This window comes from Miscanthus floridulus, chromosome 4 (genome assembly GCF_019320115.1).
Source record: "Miscanthus floridulus cultivar M001 chromosome 4, ASM1932011v1, whole genome shotgun sequence".
Lineage (NCBI taxonomy): Eukaryota > Viridiplantae > Streptophyta > Magnoliopsida > Poales > Poaceae > Miscanthus > Miscanthus floridulus.
Genome location: NC_089583.1, coordinates 84,689,553 through 84,706,354, shown reverse-complemented (window position 1 = coordinate 84,706,354; position 16,802 = coordinate 84,689,553). Strand labels below are relative to the sequence as shown.

At 41.1% G+C, this 16,802-nt stretch overlaps 1 protein-coding gene across 9 annotated transcripts; it reads left to right on the top strand.

Annotated features, from left to right (window-relative positions):
* The first annotated feature begins 2,920 nt into the window (after positions 1 to 2,920).
* LOC136549900 (uncharacterized) lies at positions 2,921 to 9,836 on the top strand. 9 transcript variants are annotated; one of them, XR_010782094.1, is made up of 9 exons: positions 2,921 to 3,258; positions 3,502 to 3,674; positions 4,308 to 4,379; positions 4,553 to 4,657; positions 4,750 to 4,928; positions 5,012 to 5,038; positions 6,163 to 7,337; positions 7,865 to 7,936; positions 8,893 to 9,835. XR_010782094.1 is itself a non-coding variant. In XM_066541334.1 (7 exons), exons 3-7 carry the CDS (start codon positions 4,337 to 4,339, stop codon positions 6,240 to 6,242), a joined length of 429 nt encoding a protein of 142 aa, XP_066397431.1. In that variant the 5' UTR covers positions 2,921 to 3,258; positions 3,502 to 3,674; positions 4,308 to 4,336; the 3' UTR covers positions 6,243 to 9,833. The 9 variants fall into 9 exon arrangements, 3 of the variants coding, with proteins under 3 accessions (XP_066397431.1, XP_066397429.1, XP_066397432.1); XR_010782092.1 differs by having other exon boundaries at positions 7,865 to 9,834; XR_010782093.1 differs by having other exon boundaries at positions 6,163 to 7,936; positions 8,893 to 9,834.
* The last annotated feature ends 6,966 nt before the right edge of the window (positions 9,837 to 16,802 follow it).

Here is a 16,802-nt window from a genome sequence, read left to right as displayed (position 1 = left end):
CTGAAAATCCAAAAGAAGATGCTTTCGAATGATAATGAATTGCCTGCCACTACGTACGAAGCAAAACAGGTAGTCTGCCCTTTGGGATTAGAAATCTAGAAGATACATGCATGTCCTAATGACTGCATCCTCTACTGTGGCGAGGAGTACGAGAAGTTAGATGCATGCCCGGTATGTCATGCATCGCGGTATAGGATCAGGCGAGATGACCCTAGTGATGTTGAGGGCGAACGTCCCACGAAGAAAATCCCTGTTAAGATTATGTGGTATGCTCCTATAATACCACGCTTGAAGCATCTGTTCAGAAACAAAGACCATGCAAAGTTATTGCGATGGCACAAAGAAGACCGTAAGGTAGACAATATGTTGAGACACCCTGCTGATGGATCCCAGTGGAGAGCAATCGATAGAGAATTTCCAAAGTTTGCAAATGACGTAAGAAATTTAAGGTTTGCTTTAAGTACGGATGGTATGAATCTTTTCGGGGAGCAGAGCAGTAGTCATAGCACTTGGCCTGTTACTCTATGTATCTACAACCTTTCTCCCTGGTTATGCATGAAGCGTAAGTTTATTATGATGCTAGTGCTCATCCAAGGCCCAAGACAATATGGCAACGACATCGATGTGTACCTGAGGCCACTAGTTGAAGAACTTCTACTTTTGTGGAACAAACCAGGTATACGTGTGTGGGATGAGCACAAACAGGAGCACTTTGATCTGCGAGCATTGTTGTTCGTAACCATCAATGATTGGCCTGCTGTAAGTAATCTTTCAGGACAATCAAACAAGGGATATAATGCATGCACGCACTTCCATGGCGATGACGTTATATATGTCGAGTTTTTAGAATTACACCAACTATGCCACCTAGACTCTCTCGACAAAAGTCTCATTAGCTGCTATTGTCTGTAAGTGTGATTATTTTCTACTATTAAAGTGTATATATATAAAGCTACATGTATATATATAAATTATATATCCTCACACTATATTTTTATATATGTAGATATGAGATGACAGAACTCAGAAAGAGAAAGGATAATGATGTTGGTTTCGTTGATCCAAATATCGTATTCAAACACCCTAATCCCCCGCCTCAATGAAAAGCTGAATTCGAGAAAAATCTCATGAGGTTCTTAGTGAACCAACAAAATAAGGACATACTCTTCCCCTACAACTTCAAGTGAGTGTTAACTAATTAATGTCGATCATATGGATATTTGTTCAATTATTTGCATACTAGCTAAGCTATCTCCCATATATATATATATATGTTGACTCTAGTTAATGTCGATCATATTTGTGTATAAAAACATATGCAACAATCACTGGATATTGATGGCCATCGATATGGCCAATAGTCAGTTGAGCATCTTAGACTTGTTAAGAAAAGAGCAAACAGAGTACCAAGACATGATAGATATTATCCCAGGGTAATTTGGTCTCTCTAGCAACTATATATACCCCGATCTCTTAACTACAACAATTATTAAAGGTCAAATTAATTTTTTATTTTATTGGACGCAGTGTTTGGAAAAGTTTCATTGAGGAACACCATATGAAACATTGCAAAGCGCCACTGGATATAATCGCACACAAAATAAGTACTAGCTACATTTATATATATATATATATATATATATATATATATATATATATATATATATATAATTCAATTAACACCATACATGCTTTCAATTCACCAGATCTTTTTTCTCGTAAAAGTGGGTTCTGAGGCAAGAACAGGGGACCAACTACTGCGGATACTATGTTTGCGAGTTCATCATGGCGTACACAAAAAGAACTCCTGAAGAGATCCTCAAAGTACGTTATATAAATATATTCATATATTCACAATTTCTTTTATTGCTCATATATATAAGTAATCACGTGACCAACACACACACACATATATATATATATATATTAATACTTTTCCTTTAACTTTTATTGAAGACTCTATGGTTGAAGAAAAAAGTCATACGACGTGACCAACTGAAAGCAATTCAAGAGACCATAGCAGGATTTCTTAATGACTAGGTCTTAAACCCCGTCGTCGAGTTCTACAATGACATGAACGAAACATGGAAGCCAAACCAGATGGAGTGAATTTGTTATCCCAAGGATATGATAGAATATACAATGCAAGCTTTATTTGTAATATATATATATATATACATATTATATGTACATAAAATAACATACAATATATGTATATACATATAATATATACGTTAGTTTCATACTTTAGTTTGTACAAAATGTTCGAACATTATAAGCGTGTAGAATACGTATATTATTAGTAGCGTAGAATGCGTATTCAAAAACCTATTCGAAAACCAAAACGAATCATCAATTGAAAATAGAAACAAAAAAAGAAAAAAAAGAAAACCTTTAGTCCCGGTTGGTAATACCAACCGGGACTAAAGGGCCGGCCCACGTGACCAGGCCGGGAGGCCTCTTTTGTCCCGATTGGTATTACCTTTAGTCCCGAGCGAGAAACCGAGACTAAAATAGGGGCCCTTTAGTCTCGGATTCATGCTACCGGTTGAGAAACTGGGACTGAAGGACTTTCCCAACTAGGAATACAGCTTGTTTCTGTACTAGTGCTACTGAGCTAAAATCAGTTCGCAAGATATGATAGTTTTAAATACGTTACTATGACACACATATATATATATATATATATATATATATATATATATATATATATATATATAGATATTCTATGTTATATCCTGGGTACTGAATATTAATTAGTACCCGAGCCTCCAACCGCGCACCTGGCTCACCGTCCTCCGCAGACTCAGGCACCTACGTCAAGGGGTTTGGGGCGGCCTTCCGGCTCAGCCACCCGGCCCGGCCTTTCGATGACCCGGCCCGGCTCGCAATCAGATTTTGGAACCGCTCCCCAACCCACTGCCCACGTTCTCTGCGGTTCAATACCAATCAGCTCGGCGTTTCACCAAAAAAAAAAAACAGCTCGCTCCGTCCGCAACCCTACCGGCACCACCCTGCACCCATCGGCGCCACCCCTCACCCCTCCGGAGGCAGGTCGCAGGGTGTTGACAAAGCAGACTTGCAAGGTTGGGGCTGGGTCCGCGAGGCGCAGGTGCCGGGACTGACCTTGGCGATCTGGTCCAATGCCGGTGAGGCCAAGCAGCCGACATTCATGTGGCCTGCTGGGGAGCGTGGAGCCCGATGAGATCCAACCACAGCTATCACAGCCATGGCTCCTGCAGTGCTGGTGGCGCACAGGTATTCCATTCTGTCCCCCCCGCATCTTCATCTGACATCGCCGCGTCCTGCAACTCTCCCATGATCCAGATCCATATGCTGAGGCACCCCTCTCCATCTAGACTCCATCTAGACTGGGTAGACATCAAGTCTTCGGAAATTATCTCTTCCCCTCATCTTTTAAATATGGTCTCGATTAGTCATTTGTGGCAATCCTATTGGCCTTACCCAATGGTAATTTCTCATAATTTTGTTCTTGTTCAGTCATAGGTGAAGGCGGTCATGGTGGCTTTGCGGAAGGGCTCGACAGACTGTCTGTTCTTACTGTAGTGCCGCCTGCACGTTCAGAATTGAAGTGGGACAAACATAGAGCTTCTAGCTTTCGCATTATCTGCTGATTTTCCAAAGTCACTAGGCTACAGAATAGGATTGAGAAAGTAATCACAAGACTCTTTAATTCTTATCAATGTCAGATATTGATCTTTTTATATTTTTTTTCATTACATATTTACATCTATACGTAGCTGGGAGTTATAATGGTGCATTAACAGATCTAATCATTTTTATTTGTTTGTTTAATTCATATGCAGTGCCATTGTGTGATAATTATTAAATAAATTAGTCTACTTATCTATAGTACAGATGATTCAACATCTCTTTTTTATAGAGATTCATAAAAAAACATCAGAGATTATATATGGATATGCCAACATATTACTTATTTTGAATTTATTCACAGATGGAATTTTTTCACCTCCAATTCTGATGCTTAGAGCTTATTTCATAAACACCAGTTTTGTGCATCTAGTTGTTAATTAACATATGTGGGTAGAGGGAGTGATTTCTTATCCACTTAGTGTGTGACTGACTGATCCCGTTAGTTTCAAATATCTATATACATCAATTTGTATATAGGTATTTCATATTTGGTACATGGTGGCATTTAACATTCATGCTGTCATGCTATAGTTTGCCTAGCGCCAGTGGCTCTTTCCTGAGATCCTTGACTTATGTTAGTAGTTATGGCATAATTATAATTTTACTAAGCTATTAAATTTATGCGTCTGTAGATCATCGGTCACTGCCACCATTGCCACAGATGATGTGCATGCCGGACAAGGCCCCGGACACTCATCCAAAAGGTTCTTTCTTTCACAATCTCACCCTGTTATATTGATTTCCTTTTGGACTCTCATTTGCAGAATACATAATGAGCCAGTTGCAACTGCATTCTTGTTTTGAGTGCATTCGTAAATATACGATGTACATGACAGAAATGTGGTATTCTAAAATGATTTTGACTAAATGTGTTCAGTTATTGGATGGAGTTGGTCGATAAGATCCCTGATAACCCAAAAAGGGTTGTATTTGAGAGAGCACACAACAAAAAGGGTTGTATTTGAGAGAGCACACAACAGAGGTCGGTAAATGTTAAAACTTTTTGTGCCTTTTTCATGTGTTGGACCTGCCTTGCCCTTTTGGTTTTTGTTAATCTGTTGATTCTCTTTTTAGGTTCGAGGTTCCACTACGTCAAGACAAGAGGTTGTCATCTGCATTGGGTAGAAACTTCTACACCGGATCCAAGGAAGAGAGGTGCTCAGGGGGATAGCCGTACGTCAATTAGGAGGAAGGCTGCACGGATAAATTCTCCAACAACACATGAGTATTTGCTGACCGGGGTAGACATAGAGGTATTCTTCCTTTAACGGACTCATCTTTCTGAATATAAAAACTATTAAATATGGAACTCTAAAATGGTGGTTTCTTGCCACAGGTGGGACAATCTGTTCCTCAGCCAGAGGTAATTGACATCATTGATTTTTTTTCTTGCTTATTATTTTGTTTATGTTAACTAGCTACCTTTTTTTTATCTCGGGTATTTTATTACTTCCAAACCTCAAATGATTTGGTTATATGCGCTGCATGTGATGTCTTACGAATCTCAGTAGTCTTTTTTATGTCATTTTTAAACTACGTTTAGGGACACTTGCTATTAATTGGTTTGATTGGTCTCATGTTTTATGCTTTAGAATGTACTTTGTCATAGATTCGAAGAAATCACTTTAAGCAGCTTGTCTTTAATATCTACTAATATAGAAAACATCTGCCTCAACTTTTATCATGGAAGTTCATGTGTTTACCTGAATAATATTCAGTACCCAAGCCACCCAACCCAAGCGTGACCTCCCCCGCCTTCCTTTTGCCGTGATCCCGGCGCCCCACGTCCCCTCCCCCATTGGTTTTTTCCTCCGCTTTTTTTCATTTCACCCTTTTATTTTTCGGTCGTGGAGTGTTCCTTTTTTTTTTCCAATCGTGGGCAGCGCCAGTTCCTTCTCTGCTCAGCAGATGTGGCTTCGGTGAGGGCGCCCTCCGGCCCCTCCGCAACTGGCGGTACCATACAGCTCCACCCACTCCGACCTCGATCCTCCTCCTTGTCCTCCTCCCTCCATCCATCTCCTCCACTGGAGGCGGCGGCGGCGCTTTATCCGCAGGGCCCCTCCGCAGCGCTCCTCCGCCCCGTCCTGCTTCCCGATGTTTGACGACTTCAGCCTTTGTCCCCACGATAGCGACGGATCAGGCGCAGTAGGCCTGCGGAGCAGCTGATTCCCATCGTCTGGCTGTATCACTGGCTTCTCCCACCACCACAATGGCATCCAGTCCCCAGGTTGTCTTCCCTTTTGTTTTATTTGCTTTGCTCGTTTGGACATGCTGTTGATTCATATTTCAGTTTCGTTAGAGATTGCAGTATCAAATCAATTTCCTTCTTGTGTACACATCTATAAATTCTACTTGCCTATGATCTATGTCAGATCCCAGAGATCTCCATCCTGTGTTCAAAATCTGATTTATTCTGAATATTTATTAATTATGCTTACTGGTTAGAGCTAATAGTTTCATCAGTGTTATTTATCATATTTTTATCAGTGCAGATCACAGGCGCTTGCCATCAAAGCAGCCTCCTCCATCAACTCCCCATCAAAACATGCACCTACAGTACTCATTAAAACCCACTTTACAACTTAAGTAACTAATATATTGAACAACGAATTAATATTTCATATATCAAAACACAGTTGCATTTCATAACAACTTAAGCTCACTATTGTTGGAAATGTATCAGATCAGTGCGCTTGTCTGCTGCTCTTGTTGCACTATTCTCGGACATCAAATAGTTAATGCTTCTGTTGCTTTTGTTAGTGTAGTGCTATTCAGTTCAGTATACTGCTACTCATATTCATGTTCGATTCAGTTGCTAGTTTAAGATCAGTTTAGTCTATGAATTTCCAGGGGGGTCAGTTCAGTCTATTGTCGAACTGGCTTCAGTTCAGTCTATTGTCGACCAGAGGGATCAGTTCAGATGGCGTGCTAGTTTTGTCTATGTTTATGCTTCTTTTGTTGCACTATTAAGTTTAGGTTTCAGTTAAGGAGAATCTAGTTAGACGAAATTCAAGTGACTGAGTCTATGGTCAATGTTTGTGAACATAAATATGTTAAAGAAAACTTGGCAATGTCGTCTCTGCCACTTATTTGCATGTTATGCTACCCTGTTTGGAGTGTAGGTACTCAAATATATCTAGTAGATTTTTCTAATTTTTTTTCTTAGTTTTCTGCATTCTGATGAGTGACAAGAGTAAAAATTAAGTTTTGTGCTCTAAGAATCATTTGTCCGCACCAAAGCTCTTTGTACTGTTGCAACCATATAAACCTATTTGCAGCACCAATATTTGTAGTCATGATGAATTTTAACCATCACATCTCATTGTTGAAATCACTGTTCATATTTCCTATGTCCCTTCCCCAAATCATTATGAATAATTTGTCCTTAACTATAATCGTTCGTTTTCCCGAGCACTAATTGTTTTCTGCATCTATTATCAATTTCTTTGTTCCAAAAATAATTTTCCTCCAAAAATATTTTTCCTCGTTTCAATTGTTGTGAGGTGGCCATGAGCATTATCTGCTATGCCTTCTCCTGTCCTATTGCTGATGTGGTCCTGCGCGAGCTCTATTCTTTGGTTGCGGACAATTTTGGACGTTGAGCCGGATCTTGACTGCTTGTTGTGGAGAACTTGTTATTTGCTATCGATTCATGAAAAAAGGTGTGATTTCAGGTGCTCTCATTGTTGGATCATGTTAGTTTGGTCCTAAAATATTCCCTTAATTTGGATGATGTTGATGTTTAGTTTTTTTGTACCATCTGCAAATTGCTCTGCTTCCCTCAGTTCTTCTGTTCTCTGTCTTTTTCCTTGTTGCATGAAATGAGCCTGTAGATTGTTTAGCTTACTTAGAGATACCTTATTTATATTTATAGTTCACAGATTACTACAGGTTGTATAGTGAGGATTGACAAGGAGCCGGACCTTTCTTCTGCATTTTTCTTTTCAGTTTAGCTGTGCTTATTATTACCCCTTTTTTTTTACTTTCAGTCAACATTTGTGAGACCTGATCTCCTGTCCTGTTTCACTAATCTTTTTTTGCTTGTTTAATCTAATAAACTGCTACTCATATTGTTGTTTTTATCTTCTACCTATTGCCCACTTGAGAATGCTTTAGTACAAATATGAAATATGTTTCAGTAGGAACACTCAGTCCTAATATCCTGATCTCTATTTTTCTGTGCGTTCAGAATAAAGAGCTGTAGATACTCACAACAGTGATTTGCTTCTTATTTGATGATCCAGTTCACTAATCTTTCTTAGTTAAGTAAACATCTCCAAGTATTTCCTCTTCATGAAATAGAAAATTTTTACTCCTTTCCTGTTCACTTCGTTCAATATTATGGCTCTATATTTTGATTTCTACCTAGGTAACAATTTCCCTTTTGAATTGAACAACTAAACTAGCTGCATTAGTACTGAAACAAAATCATACAGTGCACTCAAAAAAAGTAAAGACCGCACCTGTATTCTACCTCTGAGAACAGCTCCACTTTTCATAGCAGATTATGGCTCTTCCTCATGAAAAATGAGTCATTTCATTTCTACCTAGGTAACAATTTTCCTTTTGAATTGAATTTGCACTATTTGTCTTATTTACCTTGAAGTACAATGCAATAATTTGCAACTAAAGTAGCTGCATTAATTAGTAATGAAACAAAGTCAACAGGCAGAAAAAGTTAGTACTGTTAATGTTAGATCCCTTCATACATGGTCAATATGATTTCGTATATGGAATGGCATCGGCTAGATTGACATGGCTTATGGAATCTTAGAATAAATTAAAATGTTAAATACAGAGTGATAATTTGCTTCATTGGAGAAATCAGGAGAGATGTTTTAGTGCATGGGCCTGAAACTTTCTGCACCTAGCACCAATAAAAATTGAATCATATACCTTATTTTGTCCGTATATTAGGACTCCTTATACTGAACATTGGAATTTTTTTATCACCCTGCTGAATATTTGGCATGGAAAGCATGCTTTGGTTTGAGCTGTAGTCATCTACCTGCAACTCCAAGATACTGTCATTGCAGCCAGGTGAGAATCAACAAGCTTGGCTGCCCTCTGCATTATAGTTATGGTTGTTCTTGCTTTCCCTCCCCTCACTCCTTTCATCTGGAAGATAGCGATATTTTTCACACATACTGTAAATATACATTAAAATGTATGATACGTGTTTTTTTTTCTTACCAGTACTCACTATATCCATTGCAGAATTATCTCATGGACTCAACAAGACATTTCATTCATTCAAGCACTGCGTGGACCATTATTGTTGGAATCAGTGTCATTTTTTCCATTTTCTTTTTGTAACCAGCCATTCTGTTATGAATTATCTCATGACTCCTAACCAAACTGTAAGGATAAGGTAATATTGAGGCTTTTATGGTCCACTCACTTCATTATGTAAGATAGAGAGGTTTTTGCATGTACATATTCATTATCAATAATTAATCTAATTCTATGCTAGATTAAATATAATGGAAGTCTTATCTGGCCACACATAACAATATCTGTGACTAGGCTAGTTTGGCCGCAAATATTTGAGGTTTCTATGGCTCCCTAGCTTTTTCAGCACAAGCAGATCAAATTAGCAATGGAAAAAAAAATTAAAGAAATACAAGCTAATATTTTCTTAGCTTTTATTGACTATTGAATTTGTCTCTGAGATAGGCAATCAATTACTTCATGAATTTTATACATGTATCTTATTGCAGGTGTTTTAAGAAGCGACTGTCATAGTGCTTGTGTACTTAATTGATGTGTTAACAAGTCGGGTCTGGGTGCTATGCAAATGAAGGTCAATGTTAGCAGCATCCCAAGTGTTTGCTGAATGGGGACATTTAATATAATCAGATAGGAAAATATACATGATAACAGGCCATCATCCAGAAAAGCTGTGTTGCATTGCTGCATTCTACAAATGACATCCAAAGCTCTCAATGATGCAGATTTCAGTTCATCAGAATGAAAGACTTGGATGTCTGTGCGTCATCATTGCCGTTCTACAAAAACAAATGGATGTCTGTGCATCATCTTTGTAACTATGATAACGAACGAAATGGTACTATTTGTGATTAGCATCATGTACTATTGTAAAATATTACGAGAACATTGTCTCCTGGGACCGATTCACAATTCTTAGTAAAATTAAAATAATATTTATAGTTTAGATAATGAATTATCATTGTTGAGAAGTAATTCATCACAAGGAACCTAGTGTAGAAAGAAGGAACCCAGTGTAGAAAGAAATTAACGGCCAAATATATGCATCCATGGAGGCCTAGCAGAAAAAAAATGACCCCATAACCGAATTCTGTCCATGTACACGAAAAGAACAAAAAAAAATCAGCTAGAAACGCACAACGGACCCAAAAAAAAACGTCCGACCAAAAAAAAAAACAGGTCAGAAACACACAAAGGACAAAAAAAAAAAAGGCCAGAAACACAGGCGTAAGTAGGCAACAGCCATGAAAAAAAAAATCAACGAGCATCGCTTAGGCGGGCCGCGGGCGATCGTGCGTCATCTGCGGGCGTGGGGATGGCCTCGGGTACTGAATAATAATCAGTACCCTGGGTACTAACTAGCGCAGTCCTATATATAGATATATATATATATATATATATGGAGAGTATATTCAGTAGTCAGCTACAAAATAAGTTATTCTGTAGCCACCTCCATTTACGATAATTTTATATACTAATTTACAATAATGTCAATACATATTTATGATAGTTGGGTTACTATAACACATGGAGATATTTACCATAACATTATAGTAAACCACTTAGTAAGGAGTTACTATAATCTCGTAAATTAACATAGTAATTATCGTAATTCAAAGTGGCTATAGAATAAGTTATTTTGTAGCCTGCTATAGAGTAGTTATATATATATATATACATGTATTAAAAAATGCTCGCTTAAATCATAATTTGAGGAAATTTTATACGTAGGAAAAGTATTTTTTCTCTCGAGCACATACATAGTAAAAAGTAACCAACTACAATCAAATTAATTGTTCACGTTACATAATAATTATAACCAGAGGTAATAATATTATAATCTTATTTTTTTTTGCAAAACACCTATACTATTAAAAGATGACTAGAAGCTATGCATGTGATACAAAGTGAATAACCTATGAAGTGTGGGTGGATGTGTTCGTGTGGAGGATGTGCGTGTCCGTTATTTGTGAAATAGAAAAACTCAAAGTAAATGTAGAAATATTAGCTAAAATGTCCAAATATGAACGAGGAAGAGTCAAATGTAGAAAAACTCTAAGGGGCCGTTTGGACCTTTTATTTTCGAGGAATTAAAATCTATTTAATGGATTAGGTTATTTGGCTTGGAATTTGACATTTCATAAGTTTCTCAAATTCACATATAAGACTATCTTAAATTCATAGGACGGGAGATAGGAATTGATTTTATGGATCAGCATGCTATGTTTCTACTCTGCAACATATAGCACGCTCTTTAACTTGCTTCATATAGTAGAAATGCAACATATAAGTATATGTCTTTTATTGCTAACAATAGTATACAAATATATTCCATAATTCTCCGATCTAAATGGCAGAGAAGTTTCCATATTTCTACCTTTTCTTGTTGGAGGGACAACCGTCCGCTGAACTACCAAAAATATACAACTATATTAGCTTAATTAATTTATACCCAAATTAATTATAATTATTAGAATGAATTGATCCAAACGGAGAAAACATTGAATCCAGCCATCACGAGCTGAGCACATTTTTGAGCAAACTAGTTTGCATTTTAATATTTGGCTACGCAACGCTGAGGACGAAGCTGGCGCCTGGTGCATACCGTTGGGTCAAGTGGTGCATAAAGGATAGAGATCAGCTGTCAACAAGAGATAAAAAAAAAACATTCTAGACCCTGGCGCCTATGCAATGCAACATCTTAGCCTAACATGACTTCGGCCCTGCATACCTAGAAGTAAGAAGTGTACTTATTTTAGTGTAAATTTTAAATATATGTATTTATTTGAAGATGAATTTAGTACTGTATATTATATAAAATTGGTTAAATTTATGATAATTTTACTTAAAATGATTTAGTTTGATTTAAAAATTAGATAGAGTGCCTGCAGAAGAGCTGGGAACCTATCCCTGCCCGTCTGTGCAAGCATAGGCGTCATCGATCCAGGCTACTATGGCCTTGATTCCAAGTTTTTTCACTCTCTTTCTAACACATCAAATCTTTAAACACATGTATGAAGTATTAAATGTAGATAAAAAATAACTAATTACACAATTTAATTGTAAATTACGAGATGAATCTTTTAAACCTAGTTAGACCATAATTAAACAATAATTATCAAATACAAACAAAAGTACTATAGTACCCAATACTGATTCCTGCCCTGGATCTAAACAAGCCATGTTAGGCTCCGGTGCAGGCGTTCTGGAACGCGGCGTTCCCGATGCGCATGCAACCGTCCCTGGTGGCGTGTCGTCTTCATTGCGCTCCGGTCGTCGACCGGCCCATGCATGATGCATGCAGGCATAAATGCCGGCCGGGCGCCCGCCTGGTCAGGACTCCCAGGACTCGAGCGAGCGCGAGGACCCAAAAACGACTGGGCTTTGAACGCAAGCTAGCTTACCGTTATTTTACGTGGAAAGACGCGCGCGCCGGTGCAGAAAGACGCGGCGGGCGTCACCGACCGCTGGGGTGTTTGGTTGTCCAGTGTAATAAGAAGTATTAAATATATATTAATTATAAAACCAACTACATAGATGAAAGCTAATTTGCGAGATAATTTTTAAGTCTAATTAATCTATTATTAGCACGTATTTACTATAGCATTAAGTTGTCAAATCATAGACTAATTAGATTTAAAAGATTTGTCTCGCAAATTAGTCGCAAGTTGTGCAATTAATTTCGTAATTAATCTATATTTAATACTTCATACACGTGTATAAACATTCGCTGTGATAGGAATTTTAGCAAACAGCCCCTATATCCACGAGTTTGCCCTACGGTAACGGTGGGGCCCTCTCCTCTTGGACCTGCAACTGCAATGCAGCTGGAGGTGCGGCGCTGTCGTCGTATACTGGGGCTAGCTGTACGTACGTACACATCCACGCACGTATCGACGTGCGTACATTTTAGGGCTTGTTTAGATTGTAAGTTATTTCACTCTCTTTCCATCATATTAAATCTTTGGACACATGCATGGAGTATTAAATTTATATAAAAAAATAACTAATTACATAGTTTGATTATAAATTACGAGACAAATCTTTTGAGTCTAGTTAAGCCATGATTGAATAATAATTATCAAATACAAACGAAAATGTTACAGTGCCAAATACCGATTCCTAACCTTGATATAAACCAGGTCTTAATAATAACCTTGCAGTTGCCGGGGCTAACTAGTTACTGCTGGTGTACTACTGCAACTGCAACCCCTGGCGGCGTGGCGACCATTAGGCTGAGCATTTCACGTGGCGGAACAGTAGTAGCTAGGCAATGCCCGTGCTGCTGCATGCTCTTGTAACATTCACACACCCGCGCGCCCCCGGCTCCGGCTGGCCCTACCCTTACGACACCTTTCTTTTCATCCTCAGCCACTAGTAGCTTGGGAGCTGAGTAGGGATGAAAACGGTGCGGATATTTTTCGACCGTATTCGAAACCGAATCTGTTTAAAGGAGTTGAGATCCGTTCGTATCCGAGTCTGAATATCCAATATCCGATACCGTATCCATATCCGAATACTCAAATCGCATATTTATGATGTCGATATCCAATCGTATCCTATCCGACATAGTTGACACTATCCGTATTCGAATCCGAATCCGGACAGAAATATGAAAACAAATGTAATATCGGTGATATCCGTCCGTATCCGATCCGTTTTCATCCCTGGCAAGTACCTCGACATGTTACGTCAACGAGATGCTCGAGATTTCATGTGAGTTCCTGGATATGACCTAAACATACCATAAATATCATGAGTATCAATTTTTGGATGACCAAAGTCCATTATTCCATGTACCTGCAGTTCAAATTTGAAATATCCCGAAAAATTCGACGAAACGAAATAAACTAATGAAATATATCAAAAAAGTCCAAATTGCCCCAGATTTTAAAATAGAGTTTGAAATACTGTCACAAGGCCCCAGAAAAAAAATTTGGGCCCAAAATCAAAAAAAATATTTTGCCGAGTGCCATGGGGGGCACTCGACAAAGTTGAAATAAAAAAAACTGGGCACTAAAAGCCCACCAGCCCAACCCCTGCGCGGCCCAACCCTAAGTCACGCCCCCAGCCACCCGCCTGCTCCCCCGCGCCCACCCCAGCTGCCGCCGCGCCCACCCCCGCCGCTGCCGCGCCCTTGCCGGCGAATCGCCGCCGTCGGCGAGCCCCGCCCTCGCGCCCGCCGCCGGCCACGCTCGCCGCGCCCACCCCCGTCGCCGGCCGCTCCCCGCCCCCAGCCGCCGGCCGCGCCCCGCCCCGGCAGCTCCCCGCGGCCCGGCCCCCCTCACCTCAGCCACCCAGAGGTGGCTGGCTGGTGTCGACCGGCCATTTCCGGCAGCGGCGGCCGTGTCCCGGCCGTCCCTTCCCTAGCCGTGCCGCCCGTAGGAGCAGGGGAGGTTGGAGGAAGCAAGGGAGGGGAGAAGAGGAGGAAGAGAAGAGGAGGAAGAAGGGAGAAGGGAGGAGGAAGAAGGAAGAAGGAAGAAGGGAGGGAGAAGAGGAGAAGGGAGGAGGAAGAAGGAGAAGGGAGGTGGAGAGGAGAAGGGAGGAGGAAGAAGGGAGGAGGAGCCCCGACCGCTGTCCACGCCTCGTTAGCGGCGGTGCTGTGGCCTCGGCGCCTCGCTCCCGACTCTGCCCACCGTCGACGAGCACACTAGGTTCGCCCTTCCCTTTCTATTCAAATCGTGCAATGGATGTCGGGCACCGAGCCCTTGTTAGTAGTAATAGTTGTTGTATGTGGTTTTCAGCCATCGAGCCGTTGTTTGTGGATGTTGGCCTTCGTGCCGATCTTTTTTGCAGGTTTTTGAAACCTCCCCATGCAGGGGAGGTTCTGCCGAAATTTTCAATTGTCACTAATGTATTGCCTTTTTATGTAGGAGGAGGCCCCGGCGGAGGGACCTCGGTAACCCCGATTGTCTTCGTCAGCGTTGCGGGTCTGCCTGCACCGCGTCGCGGCGCCACTGCACCGACTCGCCACAGCCCCGCTAGCCTGACCTCATCGGCACCCTAGGTATAACCCCTCTATCCATATCATGGTCTTAGGTCGCTGATCCTAGTTAGGCGTCTCCCGTCCGAAAGAGATACGGTCGGAGTTATGCAGGTCTTTGCATATCTGCGAGTGTTTCTGTTTTGGATTGTCCACGTTTTTTGGACAGCCCGCGGATGCGTAGATGGGTTAGTTTCCATGGTCCGCTCTGGTCTGAGACAGTGTTTTGGCATCACCTCCCTGTTGTTCTTCAGATACACACTCTCCCTTGCAGGACGTGTATCAGGAGAACAGCGGGGAGGTGCTGCCGAAATTCCGTCTTGGATAGGAGCGGAGCATGGAAACTAACCTCATCTATGGATACACGGGTGGGATTAGGACCTATCCTCACCTATTAGAGAGTAGGGACACCGCGTAGATGCAATTGATGGTGACTCATATGTGCTGATACGTCTGTTAAAGGATGGAGGACCGTGAGTGGATGTACACACTCCGGAGAGACGAGCATGATTACGACTTGCTGTTTATAGTCAAGGTCGAAGAATTCTTACAGCATGCATTTGGCGAGAGTGCTAGAGGCCATTCTCTAGTGGTTTGTCCATGCAGCGGTTGTGACAACAGAAGAAGGAAAGATAGGTTAACCATGGGTAAACATATTGTGAAGTTTGGATTTACTCCGGGCTACCACCGGTGGATCCACCATGGTGAAGCCGATCGTATCAGGGAGGAGGTGGTGAGACCATGGCTCAAGGCTTCTGATGATGATGCTAGGGTAGCAGACATGCTGGATGACACGCACCAAGCTTAGTTCGCTGAAGGACGTGACAAGGAGGAGATGGAGGCTTCCGTAGATGCCTTCTACCTGATGTTGGACTCGGCACAGAGACCCCTTCATGATCATACTAATGTTTCTCAGCTGGATGCCATTGGTCGCGTAATGGGGTTGAAGGCCGAGTTAAACCTAAGTCGAGAAGGCTTCGACAAGATGGTGGCTGTGTGGAGCGATATGCTACCGAAGACACACATTATGCCGAAGAACTTGTATGAGTCAGAGAAGCTCCTTCTTGCACTTAAGATGCCGTATGACAAGATACATGTGTGTCCAAAGGGGTGAGTCCTATTTAGGAAAGAACACGCAGATGCAAAGTACTGCTCGAAGTGTAAATCCTCTAGGTACGTGGAGGTAGACTCAGGCGATGGCCAGAAGAGGCAGCTTAAGATCCCCATGAGAGTCCTACGACACCTTCCGTTCCTGCCGAGGCTCCAATGGCTATTCATAACCGAGGAATCCACGAAATAGATGACATGGCACAAAAACGGCACACGGTACAATCCTAAGAAGATGGTACATCCATCCGATGCTGATGCATGGAAGTACTTCAATTCGTGGCATCCTCTCAAAGCAGAGGAGGCTCGTAATGTACGAGTCATGCTGGCAATAGATGGGTTCAATCCATATGGCATGATGGCTGCACCATACACATGTTGGCCTGTGTTCGTCATCCCCCTAAATCTCCCCCCGACGTCTCCTTTCAATGGCATACCGTGTTCCTATCATTGATAATCCATGGACACTCGGGGAGTAATATGGGTGTCTTCATGGAGCCTGTTATAGATGAGTTGATCGATGCTTGGGTCAAAGGGGTGTGGACATACGACCGAGCTACGAAGACTAGCTTCAAAATGCACGTCTGGTACCACTACTCCCTGCATGACTTCCTAGCGTACAGGTTAATGTGCGCCTGGTGTGTTAAGGGGAAGTTCCTATGCCCAATATGCAAGGAAGCTGTGAGGTTCATATGGTTGAAGAAGGGTGGCAAGTATTCGTCATTCGACAAACATCGTCAATTCCTCCCTCTTGACCATCCATTCAGAGAAGACGTCAAGAGCTTTACGAAAGGTGTCAAAGTGACAG